This window comes from Gambusia affinis, linkage group LG11, assembly GCF_019740435.1.
Source record: "Gambusia affinis linkage group LG11, SWU_Gaff_1.0, whole genome shotgun sequence".
In the NCBI taxonomy this organism is placed as follows: domain Eukaryota; kingdom Metazoa; phylum Chordata; class Actinopteri; order Cyprinodontiformes; family Poeciliidae; genus Gambusia; species Gambusia affinis.
In genome coordinates, this window is record NC_057878.1 from 4,310,452 (window position 1) to 4,329,726 (window position 19,275).

Below are 19,275 nucleotides of genomic sequence, written 5' to 3' on the forward strand. Positions count from 1 at the left end.
CAGCTGGTGAGACATGGACTGGTTTTAATGAGGAAGCAGCTCACATCTACCATATATATTTAAAAAAAGAAACAAGTTCTGCTCTGTTTTGGCTCTCATCTCCTCTACTTTGTGCTCTCCAGCCCTGACAAAGTGACTCAGATACAACGCGGTGTAGATGATGCAAGAACAGACTGTAGGAACTTTACTCCTCCTGCCTCGCACACAAATATTTTATGTGTGCCTTAGCTTCATGCCTTAGTGACTCACTAACAGAATCTAAAGAGACTCTAGAGAAAGCAGTGCGTTTTAGTTGGAGCACCGTCTGCATGTTAACACGGTGAATATTTACAACCACGTCTTGTTGGAACATTTTCACCGAAAATCTGCACACCGGAGTGGTTATATTGTCTAACCCTACCTGATTAATAACTCAAGAAAATGCAAAATTTTCAATAATTAAATAGCAACGGTACGTGCCAGATTCCAGTTCGCTCCTTTCCAGGAGACCTAGAAACACATTGGGGTTGTGTTCAGTGTGTTCAGCTTCATTTTTCTGCTGAAAATGAAGCTGGTTTAGTTTTAGTTCAGTTCTGTAGAAAAACCTGTAAATCTGCGAACATTGGTGTTAAAAGTGCCGACTTCTCAGTCTGTTTATAGAACCTGAGTGGCATTTGACCATTTCAATCCAATTTTTAAAGAAATTGGTTCCACTTTGCTCTCAATTATTTAGAATACAAACAAATAAAGAAAACCCCCAAAATAAACAAATGTCTCTGTTGCTAAGGTGTTTACATGCAGCGTTTTTCCTACAGAGGAAGAAAATGTTTCATCCATGGAAAGAAACTGTCTCTTTGGCTGTTTTATTTTTTCTTAAATAGCCCTTTGATTCGCTAACCTGAGGCTAAAAGCCTGAATAGTTTATGTCCAGGATGTGTGGGGTCTGCAGAGTTATGAGCACAAGTCCTGGATGGAGGGAAGGTCACCATGATGATCTGATGTGCAGATTTAATTGTAGCTCTGTTTGGATTGAGAGCTAGCAACAGGGGGCTAGCTTCTTTATCTTAATGTTGAACTCTGTTTCAACAAACACCTGGACAGTAGTGGATTCCACTCACTTTATTTTTCAGATTTACTCACTTCAACCATACAAAACCTACGAAGGCAGTTCTGGAAAAAAATAAATAAGGGACCACTGCAAAATGATCAGTTTCTCTGAGTTTACTCTTTATAGGTAAATATTTGAGTAAAATGAAAATGGTTATTTTATTCTATGAACTACTGGCAACATGTCTGTAAAATTCCAAGAAAAAAAAAACGTAGTTTATTTTCAGAAAATGAGAAATGGTCAAAGAATTGAAAACGATGCAGTGCTCTCAGACCTCAAATAATGCAAAGAAACATTCATATTCCTTAATAAACAATTATATTAATGTTTTAACTAAGTAAGAGTTCAGTAATCAGTATTTGGTGGGGGAACCAGGAGGTTCAGTGCAGGGGTCTCTTCTTTTTCTATAGAGCTGTAACTATATATAGATAGTGTTTTTCTGTCCTGGATAAAACATGAATACAACACAATAGTGAGGATATGTACAACCATCTCCTCCAGAATACCAATGAAACAGACGCAGCATGTCTTACAGGGCACTATGGGGGGAAAAAAGGGACCCACACGGGGACCCAATCAGCAAGCTGTAGCAGCTGCAGAGTGAATACAGACTTTAATAACATCCTGGTGGAAGAGAAAACACAGGACCATACATAAGACAACAGAAATGGGACAGGAAGTGGCAACGATCCAGAAGAGAGCAAAGGAAAATAGGCTCAACACACAGCATGAATTCTGGGAAATGACGAGGAGGTGTGGCACGATTAGGAGTTAAACTGACTGAACTGAACAAAGTCCAATAATTTAAAATGAAACACATAAAGCACAGGAAAACCTAACGAATAGAGAACTCCAGATGTTTGGTTTTTTGTCTGCTTTAGTTTCATTACCCGCCTGACTTTTGTTGTTACCAGGACATTTTAAATGATATCAAATCATGTCTGTTATTTTAGCTTTTAAAGGAAAATCTTTCCCAAGATCAAGAACTGTATAAATAGACGTGTCCTGTCATTTACTGCTCACGTTATTCGGGTTTAAATGAATATTTGTACCTCAAAAATAGAACAGTTATCTGAGAGCTTTCTAATTCACCATGTGATCAGCTGTGGCTCTGCTCTGCTCCGCATAACGGAGGAAAACATCAACTCTGTTCCTTAAATAGCTCTCGGTCCAACGCCTTCTTTAATTTGCTGAGCTTTGATATTTCTGGCTTTATTTAGCAGAATAAGTCAAGTTGCGTTGACATGTTCATTCATTTATCTCCCTTTTATTCTCTTGTCTTTATACTGGGTTGTTTTTTTTTTTAGTTGATTATTGTTCTTTTGCGTCGTGTTTTATTTTGTCTTTAATAAGACAAAAAATACTGTTTTCATGTCATGGTGCGAAACAAGTCCATTAACTTCCTGTTATAGGTGATTATTTCTGTGGATTCCTAGAAACAAAAGTGTCCTGTCTAATATAGAACATTAACACCACATCGCTGCCAAAGCAAAGAAAGCACTGACACTGAAAACGTTGATGTATTCGTCTTCATATTTTCATAACAACAAAAACTCTAAAGGTTAAACTCAGCACCTTGTAGACCAATGACACGTTGTTAAAAAATATTCAATTCTATTGTTGTTGATCATCATAGCCTTTGTTTCACAGAGAGTGGAAAAGTAACATGTCAACTTATAAAATAGCGTATCTGTTTTTCAGTTTTTTATATCATCCAAAATAACTTTTGGCAAAAAATGACTTGAGCTATTTTTTTAATGAAGGTGGGGAATTAGTGAGCTAATTTAGTGATTTAGTTTGTATAATATATTGTATGTGGTTGTTAAAATGAGGTCTGAGTCTGAGGTTTCTGGCATATTCTGTGATTGTGTGACTAAAACAATTTCTTCTGTATCTTCTGCATTAGAATGGATGAAATGCTGATTCATCCACTCACCAAAACTCTGGACACAATTACACCGTGAGCGAAAGCAGCTACGATCATGTGGTGACACAAACGTTATGTATCATCATTAACATCAGTGTAGTAAACACTCTGCAATCTGAGCTGAAGAAATAAATATGGACTAGCAGTGGTCTGAATAGAGAGCCCTGGGGAACCCCACATGATTTTATCTTACCTAAATGTTATTCCAATGTGAAAGTCAGTTAGAAAACTCTTAGTAATGGCGCAGGTGTGCAGTTCCACCAGGTGTTTGCTAATTGCTGCTGGCTAGTCTGAAGGAGCTGAGTGGGTGCAGATGGCTGCTCTGTGCATTGGAAGCATGGAAACTGCAGCTTGAGGGAGGAGCTTTGGTCTCGAAGGCGGAGCTAGGTCCACCCAGGCGTTTTGCACAACTGAATGGTCGCCATGGCGATTAAGGGATTTCTCAAACATGCATGAAAGAATCAAATCAACACTCCAGGTATGTTTCTGATTGGGGAATAACATGACAACATGATGTAAAGCTAATAAAAAGTTCATTTTAAATGACACTTCCCACGTAAAACCACTGTGGTATCAAGTCTCCTTTCATTATTCTGCTGTTTTTGGCTCTGTAAATAATTGGCAATCCTTTCAAAGATAAACCTTGATAAACATGCAATGTGAAATTGTTTTTATAGTGTTATTACACTAAACAAGCGAATGTGACTCGATGAACACTGAGGCATAAAAAATACAAGTTAGTCGTGACTATTTAGTTTTATTTCTGAGCACCGTAAGATTACTTCAGGGTGTTAAACTTTTTTTTAATTAAAAAAAAGTCTCTTGCAGACACGTTGGGCGTTAGAACCAGGGTGCAGAAATGAGGCTGCTCTGTGACACAACAGCTGTGAAGTTGCGCGGAGTCGACAAGGAGGCCTTGCTGAATAATGTAATGTCGCGATTCCAGGCTGCAGGTCCCACCCTGCAGGTCTGAACACGCCTGAGTGCCGTCCACACGCCCAGCGGGATTATGTCACGGTCCTTACTGAGCCCAGCTCTGCTTTCAGACTCACTCTTACGTTGTCTCTTTGGGTTCGTCAGGAGGAGGCTGAACGGAGAGAGCGTCCGTGGGAGTGTTGTGGATGTCAAACCATGCCTTGCTAATGTCTCCCTGGGGGAGCTGAGTCTCGCTCTAACCCGATTGGCCCAAACATCGGCACTTGTGCACGCCTCTACAAGCAATGGGACACATCGTGACCATGCGATCACAAATGCTCGCATGAAAACACGTGTTGTGCAGGCGTGTGCGGGGGTGTGTGTGCGTGCGTGTGTGTGTGTTTATGTGAGAACATCTTTAAAAATGCATAAATTACATGAATTAGAAATGTTAAAGTCCCACACAGCCTCTGGCTTATTGCGTGTTGTAAAAGAGATAAGTCATTTTGAAATCGGTCACAATTTTACTTGTTTTGGAAACGATGAAACAAGCTGAAAAAATGCTGGTTTCGTGTTTTTGTTGTGATGGCACAGTAACTTCCAGCAGCAAGACTTAGAAATAACAAATTTCAAAGAAAACCACACGACCAAAGTCACCTCAGATCTTTATCACTCGAGAAACTCTTTTATTCATACGATCATCGTAATTTTTTTGGTAAAATTGTATATTTATTCTGCTAATATTATGACTTTATTTTTATAATTACACAGATATTCCCATAGCCTGGCCCTGATACTCTGTTGTACAACTCAGAGAAGGGATTGTTGGAATAAAAGTCACTTTTTGAAAAATATTTTCTCTTTGCAATTTAGAAAAAGAAATAATAAAATTGTATTGGGTACGTAAAAAAAAAAATGCAGGTTTTATTTCTGAAGGGGCAGTTATTGTATGAAATCAATTTTGGAGCTTAATGTCATGATGATGATGTCCCCTCATCAAAAACACACCTGGAGTGTTGCCTTGATTCTTTCATATTTGTCTGAGAAATCCTTCAATCTCCATGGCAACCACTCAGCTGTGCAAAATACCTGGGTGGACATGGCTCCGCCTTCCAGGATGAAGCTCCTCCTCTTAGCTGCAGTTTCCAAGCTTCCGAGCTCCCGCTTCTGAGAGCAGCCCACCCATGGACTCCCCCACTCAGCTCCTTCAGACTAGCCATCAGCAATTAGCCTGGTGGTGCTGAGCATCGGCTGGGAGCTACTTCTCAGAGCAACGCTGGTTCAAACGTTGTTAAAGGGTTCACAGAGGAGCGATGACTTCCTGAAGGCGGAGTTTCAGAAATCGCAGGAGATTCTTAAAGAGACAGAGGCCCAATTTTAAGATTTAAAATTATAAAGTCAACTTTATTTTAAGTCATGTTTGACAAATGGTATATATGATTTTTATAAAACTGAAGTTAACATAGTTACTTGATTTTGCTAAAAAAAAAAAAAAAGAAGTTGGTAAATACATAACCCTGCCCCTTTAAGTGCAAGAATAATCACATAAAAGTTCCTACTGTAGCAAAGTTCTTTAAAACTTGATGTAGCAGGAAAACTACAAGATGTTAGAATGAAACCATGAACTAAATGTGCCTGGGAAATAAGACAGTACTGGCCCTTTAAACTTCTAAATAGCTCATCGTTTCATGAGAATGTTTCATCTGATGAATAAATATTGCTCCAGCTCAGAGATCTCTGCGGTCAACATACACACACGCACACGCAGCGCAGAGTGTGTGTTACTGTATAGAGGGGGATTAGGCTGCAGCAAGCCAGACAGACTGGTTTATCAGCTGGTCTGCTTCCAGTTCCTGGTCGGCCCACCGTAGCACTCCCACCGGGCCCAACACAGAGCCGTCTGCCTTCCAGCGGAGACACACTTTACGTCCGTGTGTGTGTGTGTGGGTGTGTGTGTTCATGCTCAGCTCACGCCTTCTGCTGCGACTCACACACAGATGGTTATTATTTTCTATAACGAGGTGAAAATGTTGCTGCTTGTGTCTGGATTGAACAGGCTAACAGACCCCCGTCCTCGCTCCGGCGGTGGCGGCAGAATTAGACCAAAAATTGGATCTGAATGAATCAAATAACTTCATACATTTTACACCATTTTTTTTCCCCTTCCATATGTGAAAACGATTTAATGAAGACTGACCGGTGAGAAATGAGAGCGATAATGTAATGCAGCCTCGGTCTGATACCATCTTTATTTAATTAAGGTTTTAATTCAGATCCCTCTGACACTTTAGCCTGAGGTCTCAGCTGCATAATGAGTTATTACAAAAGGACAGGCTGGAATTGCTGATTATTAGACATTGATCTGTAGCTCTTAGTGCAAGATTTTAACAATCCTGGACCTCGAATAAGAACTGCAGCACTTTGAACCTCTTCTAAAGGAAAGCAAAACTTTTGATAATTACTTGTTAGACTCACAATGATACAAAATATAAAGATAAGAGGACATCAACTCAAAGTTTCACACACTTTGTAGATCATAGAGAAATAATTTGTTTCTGTTGTTCTGATGTGTTAACTTGCTAATATAGTTGGAAGTGAGAACAAAGTGGAGAGATTTTAGATATTAACGTTTTGAGCAAACTTGACAATTAAAAAAATCAATGGATGGATGGATGGATGAGTGGATGGATGGATGGATGGATGGATGGGTGGTGAGTTCTGAATTTTACTCTGTAAAATCAATAAAAGGTGATCTTGGTTTAAAAAAATCTAATTCTTGAGACACAATATCATGATGCGATAAAAACACACGAAGTCAGTAAAACTGATGCCTAAATGGACATTTTGAAATAAGCGATTGAGTTTGTCCTGATGGAACAGGACAGACTTTACTTAAATGAGGAATTGTGAAGAGAAAGCTTGGAAGAAGTATTGTGGAATATTGTGGAAATATTCACAAATTTTTAAGGTTGTTAGCTTCTTTATTAGTTGGTTCCACCCTTTGCTTTGTCTTTACCTTAAAGCTGCAGCATGTAACTTAAAAAAAAATCTTGTTTTTGCATATTTGTTCAAATTGTCTCTATGAGGAGAGACAGGAAAAAATCCATCTCTGTCTTCTCCCAGTGCTAACTAGAAACAACCAATCAGAACCAGGAGGCGGGTCTTAGCGCTGTCAACCATGCCTGTGTACACACCGCTCACCAGTTCCCCTCCCCCTCTCTTGCTCTCTGCTACAATACATTTTTCCCCATTGGCCTGTTATGAATGCTAAGGCTAGTTAGCATAACCACTGATGACGCCGGATAAGCAGTTTTCCTGTAACAGTAAGTAGTTTCTCTGCCTTTAGCAGCAGTTGCATGAGGTGATTGACAGCGCTAAGCCCCTCCTCCTGGCTCTGATTGGTTGTTTTTGGTGCATATCTTCAGACAGCAGCTCAGGGAGGAGATGGATCTCTTCTCAGATCGTACCGCACCGTCGCGACATGGTGACAGTTTTAACAAATACGTAAAAAACAAAAGTTACAGACTGCAGGTTTAATGTTCCTCAACTTTCACTGTCGGAAACAAATAAGAGGAGAACTTAAATTTAAAAGACACAACTTTTTTCAGAGCAAACGAGTCTGACATGAATGTTAAACGTAACAATATATAACAGTTAATGATGGAGTTACACATAAGAAATAATAAACATTAAATAGGATTTAACTTCAGATAATTTAATTTTATTTACCGAAGCAAAATCTTGGTGTGTATATTTATTTTTCTTCACATTGTTGTCTTTTAGCAAAAATAATAAGAAACAGTTTATCTGTGACCATAAACCAACACACTATGATTCATTTTGCGTAATTTTCTTTTTTTTTCTGTAACTGGCATGATGATACAGTCAGTTATTTCACATTTCCTTTGCATCTCAGAATATTGAACCAACACTGCTGCCGCTTTCCTATAAAGCAGCTTTTCTTGGAGAAGTGAGTCAGACGCTGCCAGCTCTTTGCTCCTGTAGGAATGACATCTGGCAGAAATGAAAAGACAGAAAAAACCCCTGCAGTGCCGACTCTCTGTCATTAGAAGAGCATTTGTCAATTTTGCAGCCACTTGTGATCCACGTTTGTTCTTGTGCTGGGAATCAGGACAATGCAGCAGGATTTCAACGCTGTAATCCGACCACAGCTGCTGGTTATAAAGTGAACAGACAGTGATGTTCTTTTAAGTTTTTTTATTTTCCTTTCCTTTTTTTGTGGGCTCTAGTGTCCCTTATATGACAGTAGGCTGACAGGAACGGGGAAGAGAGAAGGTGGGAAGACATGCGGCAAATGTCGCCGGGTGCGGGAATCGAACCCGCGACGGCCGCGTCGAGGACTCAAGGCCTCCAAATGTGGGTCGTGCTATCCCCTACGCCACCACAGCACGCCCAACAGAGAGTGATGTTACGCACACATCTGGACAGACACGTTACACAGCGAAAGGTTAATAAAGAGAGAGGGAAAACAAAGGGCTGTGTGTGTGTGTGTGTGTGTGTGTGTGTGTGTGTGTGTGTGTGTGTGTGTGTGTGTGTGGATAACAAATAATGGCTATGTGTGGGTAAAAATAAAAATCTCTTTTTATTGTGTACTTAAAATATTCTTGTCATAACACTGAGACGAGGCTTGAACTGGGTGATTCATCTCTGTAATTATCTCTTGTTTTTTTGTGTAACTTTACATTTAATGACTCTTCATGTCTTGGTGAGATGTAAGCTGTGTCTTCACAGAAAAACATGAGAAAATAGACACTGCTTTTAAAAAGTAGTACACCACGGTTCACTGTATCTATTATACATTCTGGATTATTTTCTTTGGCCCGTTGATCACAGATCATCAGATGAAAACTGAAGAATTTTGTCAATTTTGAAAGGTATATTGTTTGTTTAACATGAACTCTGTGGGATGAGTTTGGTACCTTTTGGTTCTGATTGCAAGTCTCCTGTGATTACCAGAGTTTAAATATGGGCCATCGCAACGTATTGGCGCTCATACAACAATGTTAAAACAAAAACATTTATTTCTAAATGTCAGAATTAAATGTTTCAGATCATTTGATTATATAATCAAACAGGAATAACCTGACTAAATTACAGGGTGTGTTTTTATATGTTGATTTCTTTTATTAAGGGAAAAACAATCTGGCCTTACATAGAAAAGTAATTACGCCCTTGTTAAATCATGAATTAACTTTTAGCTATATTTTTTTTAAAGTTAGGTTAGATTGATTTTTCCTAGCGGCGGCGAGAAACGATTATTACCCAACATGTGGATTGATGCTGTTTCTTCTTAAAGGGGCAGTATCGTGTAAAATCATCGTTTCTGAGCTTTACATCATACTGTAATGTTACTACCTTGTCAAAAACATACCTGAAGCGCTTTAAATATTTCATGCATGTTGGAGAAATCCTTTAGTCTCCCATGGCAACCATTCAGGGGGCGGAAAACGAGTGGTGCTGAGTTCATCAAGACGTTGCTGAACGTTTGACAGAGGAAAGTTGTTGTGACCACTTCCTGAAGGCAGAGTGTCAGAAACAACAGCAGCTTCTTAAAGAGACGGAGGTCCAATTTTAAGGCGCCAAATTTCAAAGTTTGATTTGTACAACATTTTTATAACAAGGTTATATAACATAGTTACTGTGGCTGGAAAATACATAACACTGTCCCTTTAAGTACAAAAATATCCATGTAAATCTTCACTCAGTCGTAAAGTTCTATAAAACAGAATACAGAATAGAAAGAGTACTACATGTTGTTGAAAAGGAACCAACATAGACCAGAAAACGTACGTGCTGTCATAGCAACAGGAAGCGTATGACGGCAGGTGCAAGCTGTCACAGGGGAACCGTACCCTTTGGCTAAACTGAACGTCGCCTCAGGCTCTCAGTCTTCAGAGGAATCATCGCCTCTCCGCTCGTCGCTTCGTCAGCGGCTGGCAGAGCCGAGCGCTGGATTTCCTCTGTTGGAATTGTCTCATGCCTACAGTGTGTGTCCTCATCCTGAAAAAACACTGGAAAAAAGAGCAAAAAGATGATTCACTCTGGATATTCTACAGCTGGTAAAAGGTCGTCCATGTTGCTGTGGACCAGAGAAACTCTGTAAACGTTCTGCATGCTGCAGCAGATCATTGGATATTTAAAAATAAATTTTAGCCACTGAAAGAATTCAAAGTGGTCATGAAGGAAGATTTATTTTTACACCAAATGTGCCAAATTCTGTCACAGATAATATTTTTGGTGTCAACTCAGACATGCTTGGACCAATAAAATGATATTTACTGATAATATTTTGATTTTCAGAGACAATCACCATGGTTTCCTGGAAAATTAGGTTTCTGCATGTCCTTTGGTGTCAAATCGTAGTTTACTTGTCTTGAACTGTAGAAAACATATTTTCTTGAACTCGGGTTTTCCCTTTGTGGTGGACATTTTTCAAAATGGCTGCCATGGTTGTAGTTGTGTGCACAAAATTAGGCAGTTGTTCACGCCAGTGGTGGCCACAGCAAACCAAAAAGTTACGTTCACTGACCACTAAACAAGAATCTGAGCTCAACTACTGATAAACTCCTAAACATAGACGCGTTAGCACAAGAAGAAGGTAATGCTAAACCGTTAAATGCATAAAAAAATTAGCTCTGCTAACGCTAAACCACGAAACTCATAAATTCATTAGCAGATGCTAACGCTAACCACCATTCAGTGTCACACAATTTTATCTCCTTCCTACCAACGACTGGTGTGAGACACACAAGGTCCAGAATTTCAGTTTTGGCGTCTGATTTTGCTTCATATTATCACTTTAAGGTTGCATGAAACATGATAACCAATGATAATGTAAAAAAAAATCAAACATAATCTCTCTTTTGACTGTTAAATCTCAAAAAGCAGCACATCGTCTAACTCTTGAAATTGTTCCAAACCATTTCTAGTCATTTGTGATGTAATGAGTCAAAGTGATAGCCACAATCCGGAGCACTTTGTCACCTTCTTACATCACTAAGTGCATCACGTTGGTGTTGTACAGACTTTTCTGCTCGAAAATATGTGGAGGCTTGATATTACTTTCCTCTGTGAAACATTTGTTGTTGAGGCGTAATATTTAAAACCCCTTTATGTTTCCTTAAGCAGCAGTGTTCTTTGATAAATTATCTAATAACTTCCAACTTCCACGGGCTTGTAGAAACGTCACATGAGACCCAGTAAAGACAAATGTCCAGGCAAAATATCCCCGCGCTTTATTACCGTGACCATAATCACACCGCGAAGCAACATTCACATGTTTATGAAAATATGATCAGGCCATTAAGCAGCGCGGACGGAGCTACGACAAGATCAGCACTTCAGACACAAATTCTGCTTTTCATTCCAACGGCATCATAAGTAGTGATAATAAGCATTGTTCTCACACTTCACATGCGCTAGCTGGCATTTACTCTAGAGCTGGGATTTCCTCTAAATGGCTCTTCAGTTTACAGATTTCCTACAAAAGAAAATATACGATCAAGGAAAAGAGAGGAAAACATGAACGTCTTCAGGTTTTCACTTGTTATTCACCTCTTTGCTCCGTCAGTCCAGATGAAATTAACGCTGCCATTTTATGACTCACCAGTTGATCATTTATTATTAAGGAATCTGAATCTTTTTTTGTTGCTTGATTTGGTCAAACTTTCACCAAATGCAACAAAAGCCATTTTTTGGTATAGATAAAACATTTTATATTAATTGGTTGTAATTTTTTCTTTTTGCTTTGTGGTGAGCTGGTTATCTAATTGTAGTATCCTTTTTCAAATAATTGAGCATAATTTTTACTGCTGGTTCAATTCAGATGATATTTTAGCTCTTCATCTCAGAGTTTCTTCCAGGCACAGCTGAAGCAGATTGATGCTTTTCTAAAATATTAAATATATTTTTCAAATTGTCCACTTTTAAAATGACCTTTCCCTGTTACTGAGTGTTATGTTAGCTTACAGAGTGTTGCCTGATCAGTTTTCAGGCTGCTAAATCCTCTTCCCCTTCGTCTTCTTCGTGACTCTCCCTCCTCTTCCTCCTGCCACTTGATCTCTTTTCATCTTCTCCTTCACTTCTGTCAGGTTTTCTGCCGTCTTGTGTTCAGAGAATATTAAGTGGAGGGTTTTGCCATCCAGGGGACTTTGGGGAAAACAGAAAACACAGAAAGTAGCTTTAGGGTGTTTGTTTTTTTTTATGATTCCAGTGAGATACACCGAAAGGGTTTTTGACGAATCAAAAAACGTGTATATAAATAATGCCACTGTTACCAATGACATCAATCATTGTTGGTCGACATGCAGGTTTTGCTCTCCCTCAAGATTCCTGAGGATTTGTTTTCTCATTAAAACCTTTTCCTGGCATTTCTTAAAACCATCTCTGACATGAAGTAGAGACATCCTGGTGTCCCTTCTGCAGGCGAGTGTAAAACACTAAGACAAAAATAAGAAGAAAAACAGAACAAACAGAATAATTATTTCTCTAAAGCTGTCTATAGATGCATGTTTCAGACAAATAAGTTAATCGGAAACATCTACAAATGCTGCCTCTCCACAGTACAAAGCAATGCTAAATCGGGGATGTTTGTCATTATCTTGAATGGACTCTGTGGCTAAATAATTACAGCCCAAAATGTCAGAACACACACACACACACACACACACACACATGCCAGTTCTCCAGTGTTGATGGTGAGCAGTCGAACATTTGCAACTGAAAGTCATAAATGCTGCTCTTGAACTCAAAAAGTAAATGTTTAGAACATTTGCACCATGTTCAGGTGAAATCTTTGCTAAATTTACTGTTAAAGTTGCTGCTGAACTCTTTCGTATCACGCCACATTTGGTGGGACAATAAAAATCTTTTTAAGCAGCCTGAAGATCTGCAGTATATATGATGTGTGTGAGTGTCATTGAATGAATGTGTTTTGGGACTGACAACCTGCTGTCAAGGCAAAGTAAATTACTTTTAATTATCTGGAGATGAAGGTTTTAATGGTTTCTACAGTCTGAATGCCCCAAAGTTGTGAAGTAATTGTTTACTAAATTGGTCAGAAAATAATGATTCTATTATAATGTCAGCTTCATATAACCGTCGGCATGTGAAAGTGACAGGTGTGTGACAGGTTGCTCCATTGAGTCAACAACTCGATGCAATCTGCTGGGTTTCCTTACATAGAAACGTTTCTTAAAGGGACAGTATTATGTATTTTCCACACATCTAGCACCATTTCACACCACAAACTTCAGCTGTAAACAACATAAAATATTCCAGCAAATATGACTTTAAAAAAAGGACTTCTGTCTCTTTAAGAAGCTCCTGCTCTTTCTGAAACTCCGCCTTCAGGAAGTCGTCACAACATGTCTCCTCTATTAACCCTTTAACAGCGTTTTTAGAAGTAGTTCCTATAATGACCTCAGCAGATGCTCAGTTCCATCAGATGTTTGCTAACTGCTGCTGGCTAGTCTGAAGGAGCTGAGTAGGGGAGTCACGCCAGAGGGCTGCTCTGTGAGGCAGAAGCTTGGAACCGGCAGCTTTGAGGAGGAGCTTCATCCTCTAAAGCAGAGCTATATACAAATCTATACAGTGTGCAGATCAACTATGTGTGCTGTAGAAATACATGATGGGAGGATCTACATTCCTGTTGGGAGAAAACAGTGAACCAGACACTGACAACAAACAATGGAGTCACAAGGATCAAAACAGCTGAATGTGATTTCAGAAAGATGGGAAAAGGCAATAAGAGGTCCAGTGAAACAACATAGTGATGGCAAATAACTTAATAAAGCAGCAGAACGAGGGCTAAAATGGCAGCAAATGCACATATGGAGAGAGGCACACGAACAGAATCTGATAAAAGGCTGCAGGGCTTACAAAACCCAAACAAATTACTGCACCTTTTCATACAATAATTGCTCGAAGGTTGATCCGTTTAAGTGGAAAAAATGACAAGCTGTCCTCCCACTTACTCTGAACCATTTCCCACAACAGAGAAATTCTGCTTTATGATTCCAAATTACACATAAAAATGCTGCGTTATTTCACTGTCAGTTATTGCTTCCTGTAGACTTTGATTCCTGGGCTCATACAGATGACAAAACATGCTGAAAGTGAGCCGTCGTTGACCGTCTTGTTGTGAGTCACAGTTTTAGTCTGCCAGAGCTGATGATCTCCAGCCTCCACCGCAAAATACTTCCATTCCCTTTATTCTCCACTCGGGTGTTTTCTATGTTATGGATCTGGTAATGAGAACACACCAGGGGGGGGAAATTGCTCAGTTTATGTTCTTCAGTCCTAATCCTGTTGATGTCATGTACAAATTCTTCACCATCATACAAAACCTCTTGGCTAAACAATATTTATTAGGTTTACCCAAACTGATCTGCTGATGTGGGAGTTTTGGTATAGGAAAGCAAATAACACTGAAATAATTAATCGACACCATAACAAAAAACTGGAGGTATCCAGTCTAGTTTTACTTTAGGAAAACAAAATGGAAGGTCAAAGAAATGGTAGGCAGTGGACAGAAATGAAAAGGGAACTGCAGTGGTCACCTGATCCCTCAAAGGAAAAGTCAATAAAAAACAAACAAATCTTGAAAGGGAAATTTGATACAAATTGCTGTCCTTGTCAGGAGATTTTAAGCGATGATGACTCAATGGCTACTCTCCCATAGGTAGATTGTTTTTGCTGTGTGAGTAAAAAATGTAATACCGCAAAATTGTCAATCTTTCTTAGCAGGGTTGCTAAGGATCCCATTTACAGCTGCAAGTATTTTTGGGTCTGTCTCTGTCAGCATTCAGGACATTGTCTTTAAGAAATGGCTCAGTTTCAATCAGATTGGATAGAGTGGACATCTGTTTCCACGTCTTGCTACATATCAGTTAGATTTAGGTCTGGGCTTTGAATGGCTCACTTGAACCCGTCAATATGTTTTGATCTAAACCCTTCCACATCAATTCATTTAACTCCATTCATCTTCCCGTTAACACTAACTATTTTCCCATCCTTCCTGATGCAAGGAATTAGTTTTCTGCCAAACGTAACTTTGTGAAAACTAGGTCAACAATGTCTATTTAGGTCTCATCTGACTAGAGCAACTTTCTTCCACATTTGCTTTCACCCCAACTTGACATGTGCAAAACTGCCTCGAATCGGCAAGACTTTCTTTCAAAAATCATTGCTTTTCCCACCTGAGTATTGACGCTTGAATTGAAGCTTTCTGACATTCTCTTCTGCTTCCTTCCCTCTCTGCAGGCATCTCAATGCCGATTCCCGTGCTGGGACTCCGAGACCACTCCAAAGTCTTTAAAAACGGAAACTGCCTGCTGACAGACGACAACTTTGTTCTGGTGGGTTCCTTCATCGCCTTCTTCGTCCCGCTAACCATCATGATCGTCACCTACTTCCTGACCATCCACGCCCTGCAGAACGAAGCCACGCTCTGCTTGGACCAGCTCGTCCCGCGGCCCAAATGGAGCACCACGTTCACGCTGAGCTTCTTCCCTCAGAGCTCCCTGTCCTCCGAGAAACTCTTCAGGCGCTCCATTAGCCGAGAGGCCGGTGGGAGAGGAAGCGGCGGCGGTCTCGGCGGCGCCCGCGGGAGCATCTCCGGGTCGATGTTCGGACGACGCACCATGCAGTCCATCAGCAATGAGCAGAAGGCGTCCAAAGTGCTGGGAGTCGTGTTTTTCCTCTTCGTGGTGATGTGGTGCCCGTTCTTCATCACCAACGTGCTGATGGTCGTGTGCCACCACAACATTTGCCACCCGGAGGTCATGGAGGGCCTGTTGAACATCTTCGTCTGGGTCGGGTACTTGTCTTCGGCCGTCAACCCGCTGGTCTACACACTTTTCAACAAGACGTACCGCACAGCTTTCATGCGGTACATCCGCTGCCAGTACCAGCCAGAGAAGAAGCCTCTCCAGCTCATACTGGTGAACACCATCCCGCCTCTGGCCTTCAGCTCCACCCAGCTGCCCCTGGGCGACATGGGGAGGTTACGCAACGGAATGACGTACGGTGAGACGGAAGGAAGGGAATTCTCTCTGCCGGGGAAGGAAACGGAGAAGAGCAAACAGGGCAAAAGCCAAAGAGACAAAGATGAGAGTAGTGTGTAAGGAACATCAAAGAAAAGCCTTTGTTGAAGGTAGATGAACACACATCAGATAAAGGCCTACACTTCATCTGTTTGGTCTTTTTGAGTGAAGTGTTTGGTACAGAGACTGTCCCTACCGATTTAAAGTGTAGAGAGTTGAAATCTTGTTGTTGTACCAATCAAAAAGGCACAAGGTACTTATTGCATTACAAAAACGCTCTGAGCAGCTTCAGTTGTAAGTGCACAGTTCAGATTAATCCAGCATTTGATCAATTGACAAGACCTGGAGCAACTGAAGTAAAAGTTAATTTTCCAAAGTGACAATTGCAGATTTAAAATTTAGATTTTAAATCTAACTGGTTTCTAATTACAAGCTTCCACTTAAAGGAAGAAATTTACTCTCAGCCACACCAAAAGATGTCACTTTTACTAAAGAAATTTTTTTTTATTTTTGTATAATTTCTCTTCCCTTGGGCAGTAAACCCTCACCTGCAGTAAACCCAGCAGCCTGTTAACTCTGCCAGCTGCCTGGCATCCCACCTTCCATCAAACCATACCTCTGGGTGGATCAGAGGGGATTATGTTGGATTTGCTCCCACTTTGTGGAACGAAGGTGTCAGAAAGGGAAAACCTGGCAAACCTTGACTCAAAACACTCACAAAGGTCAGCTTAAGCTGCCAAAAAAGAAGAAGAAAGAAACTTTCTGCCTCTGTTTTGTTGAAACTCTGTATGAATAACTTTTAAAGGTTTATATTTTCAAGCGTGAAGATGATTGTTGCATTGCAATGCTGATATGAAGACTGCAAAATGAGATTATATAACAGCAGGAAATGAAGAGGGTTTAAATGTTGATGTATCCCCTTGTAAAAGTCCCAGCTCATATTGTGTTCTTACCAAACTATGGGTGCACATTTGGAGTCGTTCCAGTCATAACACATTGTGTTCAGTGCTCTGATAGGTGGCTACCACATGTTAAAACTTCTGTATGAAAATCTGTGAATGTGGAACTGCAGTGACAGACTGAATTAAATGACTTGTTGATGCAGGACGGGTGTCCAGGCCAGAGTTGGACATTGTACGTCATCTTCTGGGACTTGAAGCTACGACAGCGTAGCAGGGCTGTTGTACAGAGAAGAAAAAGAAAGAGTGAATTTCCACCAAAACAAACTGAGAAATTTCGAGATTGATTTCAGAAATCTTCTAGAAAAAGCTCTAAAATTTAAGTAAAAAAAAAAAAAAAAAGAAAATTGACTGAGAAAAAAATCTCAGAAATGTTGAGATTAATTTCAGATTTTTTTGGGGGAAAAACCAAGAAAATATGTATGTTTGAAAATTTGCTAGAAAAAGCTAAAATTTTCAAATTAATAATAATATATAAAAAAAAAAATCTGTTTTCCCCCCAAAATAGGAAAACAAACATGGAACTTTTTTACTATCAAAAGTCGAAAATTTTCAACTTTTCAAACCATTTCCAAGTTTTTCCTTGAAAATTTATGAAATTGATTCTAAAATTCTTGAGCTATTTGGCAGAAATTGACTCTTTTATCTTTTTATCACCAATGGCCCTAACATGCCACAGAAACATGTAATTTTTATGTTATTAACATTGTCAGAATGTGGTGGAAGCACTAAAGGTTTAGTATAATATGGGAAAGTGAAATCAAGTCCTTTAGTTTAATCTTCTTCTTGTGAAATAAAGAGCAGGAGTCCACAATGTGAGACCAACCAGTGGCAGGAAGGACCTCTTTGTAACCAGTAGCGATCACTGCCATTTGTACAATTGCTATGGTTACTTGCCCACTTGTGAATGACAGCCCTCTCCACTGAGAGGGTCTTAATAGGCACAGATGAGAGGAGAGGGTTCAGGGACATAAAAGCTATCATTTTTGTAAAACATTTTAAAGATTTCATGCTCTGCTGTTTTTTGCCACTTAGCAGACAGATGTCATATCACAGTGAGTTTGTGGAAAAGTGAATAAATCCTAAGAGATGTAAAAGGCTGACGGCTAGTCCGACTCTCACAGCTGATTTTAACAATTTAAAACAAATGAAACTGTTCCTAGCTCTGAGATAAAATACTATACTGCCAGATATTTACCGCCTGCACTTTATTAAGACAATAATGTCAGGATTGAGGCTGTTTTCTCAGCTTAACAACTTCCATGTTACTATGTTAAAGTTACGTCAATAGCAGCTTCAAAATATGTCAATCATTAGGTCTGCCGGCGGAACAAGCCACCAAACATTCAAGCTAACGTGGCAGATTGTTAGCGTAGCAACAGGGATGTTGTTTGGCAGAGGAAACAAAACCTTTTTTTTTTTTTTTTTTTTTCAAATAACTGTCTAAGAAATGGTAGACGGTTATTAACTCTAATGTAAAATCAAATTCAGTGGGACTGGACATCTTCAGTTCGAGTTGCTTCACTTTGCTAGCATGAAAGTGAAAGCAGCTTCCACCACTCAATGATTTCTTTAATTTTCCACTGACTATTTCTGAAATAAACACAAGAAATCCCATTTCAGAAATTCTCTATTCCGATAAGATGTGACCAAAGTTTAATGCTAGATATTTAGCATTAAATATCTAGCCAGATGTTTAATGTGAGGTGAGCAAACAACCTGCCCACCTCACAGACGCTAGCTAGCTACCAGCAGTTGCACCATCCGACCTCTTTGACTGTTCACATGTAAAATTCACATCCGTTGAAGGCGACATCTCAGCTTTTGATTCACTTTGCCTCAACAAAAATGTGTTACGTTTTCTTTTGTTTGCTTCTTTGCAAGTTACAGGGTGATGAATGGGCATGAAGTCGTTTAATCATAGATAAATGAAAGACCTTTCTACACGTCAGGGATTGAGTTTGTTAAAAATCATTTACTGTCAACTGATCACTTCACTCTGTGTCCAGCTCTCAATTCAACCGGGACTTGAAGACGGGCCGCCATAACCTTACAGACTGGAAGATAAAAGCAGAAAAGACCATTTTTAGATATATTAAAACATCTCTTAAAGAATGTGAAAACCACATAACTTTAAATTTTGGAACAAATTTGCACAAATTGTTTGTTCAGAAATGACCAAATTACCGCAGTAGGTTGTGTCGAATGGCTAACATCTGGAAGAAGAAAGGCTGTGAAAACTAATATGTTACAGTGAAACGTATAAATAAAATTCATTCTTAAATATATACTTTCATCTAAATAGTTAGAAAATATTTTCTC

At 39.6% G+C, this 19,275-nt stretch overlaps 1 protein-coding gene across 1 annotated transcript in view; it reads left to right on the forward strand.

The window, feature by feature from the left end:
- Positions 1 to 17,250, forward strand: part of htr2aa (5-hydroxytryptamine (serotonin) receptor 2A, genome duplicate a) — a 62,632-nt gene extending 45,382 nt beyond the window's left edge. Inside the window, exon 3 of the mRNA XM_044132426.1 lies at positions 15,213 to 17,250. Within this exon, the coding sequence (XP_043988361.1) occupies positions 15,213 to 16,075 (863 nt within the window). The 3' untranslated portion in view covers positions 16,076 to 17,250. The remainder of the gene's footprint in view (positions 1 to 15,212) is intronic.
- Positions 17,251 to 19,275: the final 2,025 nt, after the last annotated feature.